The sequence below is a fragment of the Excalfactoria chinensis genome, chromosome 21, assembly GCF_039878825.1.
Source record: "Excalfactoria chinensis isolate bCotChi1 chromosome 21, bCotChi1.hap2, whole genome shotgun sequence".
In the NCBI taxonomy this organism is placed as follows: Eukaryota; Metazoa; Chordata; class Aves; order Galliformes; family Phasianidae; genus Excalfactoria; species Excalfactoria chinensis.
The window spans coordinates 726,651-734,315 of NC_092845.1; the positions used below are offsets into that span (position 1 = coordinate 726,651).

At 49.0% G+C, this 7,665-nt stretch overlaps 1 protein-coding gene across 1 annotated transcript; it reads left to right on the top strand.

Moving 5' to 3' along the window:
* Positions 1-851: 851 nt before the first annotated feature.
* ANKK1 (ankyrin repeat and kinase domain containing 1) lies at positions 852-6,444 on the top strand. The gene is made up of 8 exons (XM_072355046.1): positions 852-1,039; positions 2,038-2,332; positions 2,900-3,051; positions 3,509-3,558; positions 3,674-3,829; positions 4,085-4,203; positions 4,701-4,746; positions 5,096-6,444. Exons 1-8 carry the CDS (start codon positions 852-854, stop codon positions 6,442-6,444), a joined length of 2,355 nt encoding a protein of 784 aa, XP_072211147.1.
* Positions 6,445-7,665: the final 1,221 nt, after the last annotated feature.

Here is a 7,665-nt window from a genome sequence, read left to right on the forward strand (position 1 = left end):
TCCCTGCGAGGACAGGCTGAGAGCTGGGGCTGTGCAGCATGGAGAGCTGAGAGAGGCCTGTGAGTATCTAAAGGGGCTGTGAGAAGGAAGGCGACAGACTCTGTAGTGGGGTCTGTGTGATGGGAGAAGTGGAAATGCCTTCAGACTACAAGAGGGGAGACTGAGACTGGAGATAAGGAAGTAAGTTTGGCACTGAGGGCGGTGAGGTGCTGGCACTGCTGCCCAGAGAGCTGTGGGTGCTCCATCCCTGCAGGCACTCAAGGCCAGGTGGGATGGGGCCCTGAGCTGGTGGGTGGCAGCCCTGCCCATGGCCGGGGGTGGCACCGGGTGGGCTTTAAGGTCCCCTCCAACCTAAGCTGTTCTATGATCTATGATTCTGAATAAAGACCAATTGGTAATAATTGCTAAAGAGCCCCCTGGAGCTGCTGGAAAGCCCATTGTTCACTGAGTCATCCCATCAGTGTCCCACTTAACACCACGACAGATGCTGCATGCACCATGTGGCAGGGGAGCAGACACTGTGAGTCAGGTCACCAACCACCACCAAAGCAGCCAGCAGCCAGAGCTGGCTGAACTGCCTCGACCAGCTCTTTGCTGTGCTCTCCTGCCCTCAAATGCCCTTCCAGGCAGTCAGCATCTCCATCCTTGCTCCCTGCCTCTCCATGCTGCTTACATTTATTTGTAAGCAGTTTCTCAGGTTTACGTGCTGATGTTCCTTACACACAAGGTCTGGAGACCCACCCCTTGGCTCAACACGCACCTCCCCATTCACACTGGTTGTGGAGGAGCTTCCCAGTTCTTCCCAAACACGCTCAAGCAGCTTGCAGTGCTGGGCTGCCTCTGCTGCTGCCATGGCTTCAGGGACAGAGCAGCAATGTGGCAGCCTCACTGTCTTCAGCAAGGAGGACTTTGAGGAGGACTGGGTAAAGGTGGCCAGCGGGGGCTTTGGGTGCGTGTACCAAGTCAAGCACAAGAAGTGGAGGACGGTCTACGCAGTGAAATGCTCCCCGTATCTGCTGCAGGACCCCGGCATGGAGAGGTAATGACTGCTCTCTTCCAGCATTGTAATCTGGCACATATTTGTGTCTTAGACTTAATTAGCACAGGCGTTTCCAGCTGTTGTTGCTGAGCTCGCTGAGTTGATGAAGTTATTTATTCTAAATTTCTATTGCATTCAAGCTGAAAGGATCCTGTCTGGTTCATAGCCACATGCTGATATCCCTTTTCTTGTGATGTTACTGACTCCAGTGGAGATGGTTTAATTGGGCAGTGACCATGCCTTTGGTTTGCAGTGCTTATGCTCTGCATACTGCATTTACTCTTTCTGTTCTAGGGTAAAAGAGAATCAAGTTGATCAGTTTTACTTTTGTGTGTCTCAGCTCAAGAAAGTTTAATCTTATGGATACCACCAAAGCAAGAGGGCAGGGTCTAAGCAGTGCTGTGCAGCAGCACCCACCATTGTATGCCCTGTGCTGGAAGGGAGCAGGCAGGGGCCATGCCCTGCAGCTCTGCCCCAGAAGGGAGCCAGAAACCACAAGTCCCTCCTTGTGCAGCACTCCATGCTGAGGATTGTGCCTTCCTGCAGTGAGCCTTCCTACCAGAAATAATGCACCTGGGGTAACCCATGAGGGGTCTGTTCCACCAGAGAAAGACTGGCAGAGGGTTTTGCTCAGCTGAACTGTGTTTAGATACGTGGGTGGCCCTGCAGGATGCCATTGTGAGCTCAGATTCATTCCCAGGTGTGCTTTCTAACTTCTAGAAGTCTTTACACTTGTACTGATAGGTGTCTGTCAGCACACTCTGGGCACCCCGACTTGTTCAGCAGGTCACAAAATGCAAAGATTTAGTGAAGCAGGTCTGGCAGAGCTGGCAGCAGCAAGCAGACTTGTCTAGACTGCCCCGGGACCAATTCAAGGGGAAATGTGATTCTTTTAGGGGTGTACAGGGCTGCTTGGATAGCCCTAAGCTGCTGTACAGGAACTCCACCTATGGATCAGCGCTGACACCATCTCTTGGTTCTTTTTTTTTTCCACCCAGAACCAGTGTGAACTGTCTAATGGAAGAAGCAACCAAGATGGAGAAAATCAAATTCCAGCACATTGTCACAATCTATGGGGTCTGCAACAGCCCTCTGGGTATAGTGATGGAATACATGTCCAGAGGGTCCTTGGAGAAAATCCTTCCCACACACAAAATGTCATGGCAGCTCAAGTTCCGGGTTATCCATGAGATGGGCTTGGCTATGAATTTCCTGCACAGCATGACACCACCATTGCTTCACTTAGACCTAAAGCCAGGGAACATACTCCTTGATGGGAATATGCATGTCAAGGTATGGCCTCATTGTTTGCAGGGACAGGTCATTTCTCTTGGCTGTACATAGGTTGTTTTGGGTCCAGAGGCTTGGTAAGGATCTTCAGGAGCACTCATCATTATGATCATCTGCAGCTTGCAAGAAGCAGCTGGTAAACAAATTGCATGATATATTCTAGATCATATAGGAGATTCATAGAATCATAGAACTCAGATTGGAGGGGACCTCAAAGCCCACCCAGTGCCACCCCCAGCCATGGGCAGGGCTGCCCCCCACCAGCTCAGGCTGCCCAGGGCCCCATCCCACCTGGCCTTCAGTGTCTGCAGGGATGGGGCACCCACAGCTCATTGGGCAGCAGTGACAGCTCCTCACCGCCCTAATTGTGCCAGAACTGGGAACACAGGGGAAAATGCTGATCTGCTGGACTCAGTAAAAAGCATTGGCTTTGGTTTTAGCTGGGTTTTCTCAGGTTTATCAAACACCTCCTCGTATTCCTGATCATGAAGGACAAAGATATCTCCCAGCTAAAATAAGGAGAAATGAAATTGTTAACGTTAGAGAGAACATCATGTTCTCTGATTGCAGATCTCAGACTTTGGGCTGTCCAGATGGATGGAGCAGTCAAGCCGAATGCAATATATTGAAAGCTCTGCTTTGAGGGGCACTTTGAGCTACATCCCCCCAGAAATGTTTCTGCAGAACACCAAGCCTCCAGGAATCAAATATGATGTGTACAGGTAAGGGCTGCCTTACTGCACAGAGATGAGACAGCATTCAAATATCCTTTTGGCCAAATTGCTTTGCAGCCCACTTATAAAAGCTATGTTCCGGATCCTTCACTGCTACACAGTGATCCAACAGAAATAGCAATGGAGTATCCATGTGGTCACATGCACTTGACTCTACAACCCAATAGGAATAAAAGGGGCTATATAGGGATGTAGGCTATCATGAGAAACGCTGTAAGTCACTCATCCTCTGCTCAAGCCCTGTGGCAGACATCAGAGATGTATGTGATGATTCATACAATAATGTCCCCTTGGGGGCGGAGGGTGCAATCCCAGTTCCTCCATCCTGAAGGACATCCTTTCCTACGTTTTCCATTTCTTGAGAATATGAAAGCAGTAAGTGGATTTTATGTTTGTGTACGATGAGAACATTGTGGAAATGATTGCTCACAATCTCTCATTGCAGCTTTGGAATAGTCATTTGGGAGGTGCTTATGCAGAAGAAGCCTTATGCAGGTAAATATGAGAGTGAATGCATTTCTTACATGCTCTGCATTCATTAAAAGTTTATTACAGCCACCTCCACAGAGAAAATCCCCGGTGTTGCCGTGTGCTGCTGTCACTCTTTCAGGAGCCAACATGATGGCCATCATAGTCAAGGTAGCAGCAGGAAAGAGGCCCTGCCTGGAACCCATCAGTGACGACTGGCCAGGAGAATGCCAGCAGATGGTGGACTTGATGAAGAGGTGCTGGAACCAAGACCCAAAGCAAAGACCAAGCTTTACAGGTGTAGTAGCCAAACAGGGCATGGATTAGGCAAAGGTCAGCTGCAGGAATTAACAACTGGGGGAGAAGCTTGCATGTAACTGGATACCAGCTAAAGTGCCTGTGGCCTTGGCAATGCTTGGTACCCATCTGCTGTCAACACATCCTTTTTACCCCTCTTTCCATCCTCCCCATGCGGAGGATCCCTGGAGGACTCCCACAGCCCTGGGTGCTGACTGGGTAATCTGCACAGCTAACGGTCTCCCTTCTTCTGCAGATATCCCTGTAGAAACAGACATGCTGCTGTCACTGATACAAAGCCTGGTTGTGGATCCGGAGAACGAGCGCCTTGTCAGGAAGATGTCCCACAAACCTGCCATTGCTGGGAGCCAGCAGGTGAGCAAGGCTGCCCAGGGCCTGGGGAAGTGCACTGAATCCCTCCCTCTTCTAACTAGCTGCTGAGGAGGTATTTCCTCTCCCACCATTATTTACCATCAGAGCACCTCAGTACTCTGTGTGTGCCTGCATAGAGTTCACGTCTGTTACTCATTTATGGGGATGGGAAAAGTCCCAATAAATCTAGGAAGCTGAACACTGTGCTAAATGATGGATGATCCAACAGAAAGGTCCTTCCTTCCACCACTATTGCAGAGGCTTTGCCATATCTGAAAGTTGGAGCAAAGGAGCAAAGTCTCCTGATAATCTCAAGATATCTTCAGGCTCTTGCATGCCCATCAGTGTCATGATTTGCTCTACTCATAGGATTGGATGAAAAAACACACAAATGGCAGCACAGAACTCTGGAGCAAAGAAGAAATCGGTGCCAAAAAGTATATAATGCAAATAAGCAACTTTTCCTTATGTTTTTCTCTTTCCCCCTTCCCGAAAATGAGAGTGACAAAGAAGAGCTTATCTTCTCTCAAGACACCAGAACCGGTGGTAAGTGGGGATCTCTTCTTCATCATGTAAAGATAAGGAAGAGGGAAAGCAGAAGAATAAGCTGTTTCCTCGCTCTCCAGAGATAAGGATATGGCACAAGGAAGTTTTCTGTGTGGGTGACTTTTTGTTTTAAATTAAGCAAAATGAACCATCCAGGAAATAAGTTCCCATGATGGAGAAACCAAACATCTTATGGCTTTGAAAGAGACATTTCACATTCCGTATCTCTAAGGTGCTTTCATTTCATCACACAACATGAGCACCCGCGTGCTGTCCCTCCTATTTTGTGCACACCAAGCTGCTCCACTCTGCCTTTCTCCCCCTGATGTTCTGTTTGCCCTGCCTTTAGGAACCGGTCACAAGGAGGTTCATGTCCCACCTTCACACAGTGAGATGGAAAGCCCGGAGGACATCCTGTATGAGGAGATCTGGAGAGTTCATGAGAACGGCCTCACGCTGCTTCACTTCATGGTGATCCAAGGAAACGTGGAAAAGGTGAAGTTTCTCCTGAGCTGCAAAGCCAATGTGAACAGCCAGGCAGTCTGTGGCTACACCCCGCTCATCGTGGCTGTTCAGAAGAGGTCACCAGAGATCTGCTCAGTGCTGATAGAGCACGGTGCGGACACCAACATGCCCGATGAGGATGGCTGGACACCTCTTCACTTTGCTGCTCAGAATGGGGATGACCGAATTGTTCGCCTCTTGCTGGACCACCAGGCTCATGTCAATGCTCAGGAGCATGACGGGTGGACCCCTCTGCACTTGGCATCCCAGAACAACTTTGAGAACGTGGCCCGAGTGCTGCTCTCTCGCCAGGCTGACTCCAACACCCAAGAGGTAGATGGAAAAACCGCCCTCCACGTGGCAGCCTGCTTTGGGCACGTCGGCCTGGTGAAGCTCCTCGCCAGTCAGGGAGCAGACCTGGAGAAGAAGCAGAAGAACCACAGGACCCCACTCCACGTGGCTGTGGAGAGGGGGAAGTTCAGAGTAGTCCACTATTTGCTGAAGAACGGGGCCTCTGTCAACAGCCTGGATCAAAACCATTACAGTGCCCTGCACCTGGCTGTGGTGAGGGGCAAGTACCTCATATGTGAGAAACTCATCAAGTATGGAGCCAACGTCGAGCTGCGAACAGACAAAGGCTGGACCCCCCTACACCTGGCTTCATTCAAAGGACACATTGAGATCATCCACCTGCTGAAAGACAGCTGTGCCAAGCTGAACGCCAGGGGAAGCATGGGCTGGACACCGCTGCACTTGGCCACGCGCTACAGTGAAGAGCCGGTGGTCTGTGAGCTGCTGAGGTGTGGGGCAGACCCCAACATCACCGAGAAGTCCGAGTGGGCCCCCCTGCATTTTGCAGTGCAGCGGGGCTCCTTTCTGACTGTCATCAATCTCCTGGAGTGCAGAGCAGACGTCAATGTGAAGAACAAAGTGGGCTGGACACCGCTGCACCTCGCCGTCCTCAAAGGCAACATGGCCATTATAAAGACCTTGATTAAGGCTGGTGCTCTGCTCAGTGTGGAAGATATTACTGGCTGCACAGCCCTCCAGTTGGCAATTAGACATCAGAAGGAAAACATCATTACGTTGCTCCAAGGCAAGGACTCGCTGATGAATACATTGCAGAATAGGACCCTGGTGAATGATGCTCAGATTTCAAGACCCAGAACAGCTCCAAGAAGGACAGATTTGTAGATTCATTGCATCTGGCATTTATCACTCGAATTTTCAGGTATCAAGGTCTTAAGTCCCTATATCCTGTCACATGGTGAATACAGGGGGGTTTTATTTTTTTTAATGGCAATTCTTAAGTTTAAACACTGAAAGGATAAAAGAAAACAAAGCTGGAGAGGGAAGATGACAAACTATGCTTGAGAGCAACCAAATTTATAGCCCCTTTTGGCTTGGTGATGCTGGCATTAAGCTGTGCTTCTCTGTTGCGATACTCGTTGTGTGGAGACAGAAAAGGATATGTGATCTCCCTTTTAAAATGGACTCTGCTGAAATCAAGCATAGCAGTGCACATTTAGGTATCTTCCACCTATTTTCTTGCTTTTATTCTTTGTTTTCTGACAGAGCAGATTGGTGCAGAGCAGCTTGGTGCAGGTGGGAATTGCGTCTTGAGATTCTCACCTGCTGCTGGAAATAGACACCAAGCGAATGGTGCAGTGATGTGTCAGATTTTCTGACATCTCATTTTTGTAACAAGAGCCTTTATTAAAAATAAACTGAGTAAGAAAAACCTCTGTTAAGAAGTATTTAAATGGATGCAATGCGCTGCAAAGTAATTCCACTCCATCTCTTAAACACTGAGGCTGTCATTCTGAAGATGGCTTGAAGGATAAGCCAGGAAATGGGTGCAGTTGGTGGATGCAGTCAGGTGGGGCTCCTTTCTGCCTTAGCTGAGGGCTATTAGTTTGCAAGGCTGCTCTCAGGCTTCTCTTCTCTTTGACCAGACAGGCTTGTCTGGAAAGTGTTGCTCATGGTATTGAATGAAATTGTCTAAATTCTAAATCGTTTTGCTTTTGTGGATGCTTCTGTGGATGCATAGAAAAGGCGTGATGACAAATGCATCCTATTTATGCAGCTGGTCCTACTTTAGGGGTTGTTTTTACAGGCAAGAAATCAGTGGGATTATCCCAAAGCCAGTTAGGCAGCAGTGCAGGTGATGCAGCATGGCTGCTGAGAGATTTGGGGGCCAAAATAAGTTATCACAGAATCACAGAGTGGGTTAGGTTGGAAGGGACCTTGGATATCATCTAGTTCCATCCCCTGCTGTGGACCCCAGATCAGACTGATACAGAACAGATCCAGCCATTTTCAGCTGAAGGATCAAGTCATGTCACTGGAGGGAAGTCATCTTTTTGGTCTATTGGGAAGACTTTCTAGAGCTTGACTGCATTTGTGGGAAACGTG

Excerpts from the sequence above, each read along its gene's own strand:
- ANKK1 (XM_072355046.1), top strand. The coding sequence starts at position 852 with ATGGCTTCAGGGACAGAGCAGCAATGTGGCAGCCTCACTGTCTTCAGC. Across the intron at positions 3,052-3,508 it reads ATCAAATATGATGTGTACAG|CTTTGGAATAGTCATTTGGG; the intron begins GTAAGGGCTGCC and ends CTCTCATTGCAG. Across the intron at positions 4,747-5,095 it reads TCAAGACACCAGAACCGGTG|GAACCGGTCACAAGGAGGTT; the intron begins GTAAGTGGGGAT and ends CCCTGCCTTTAG.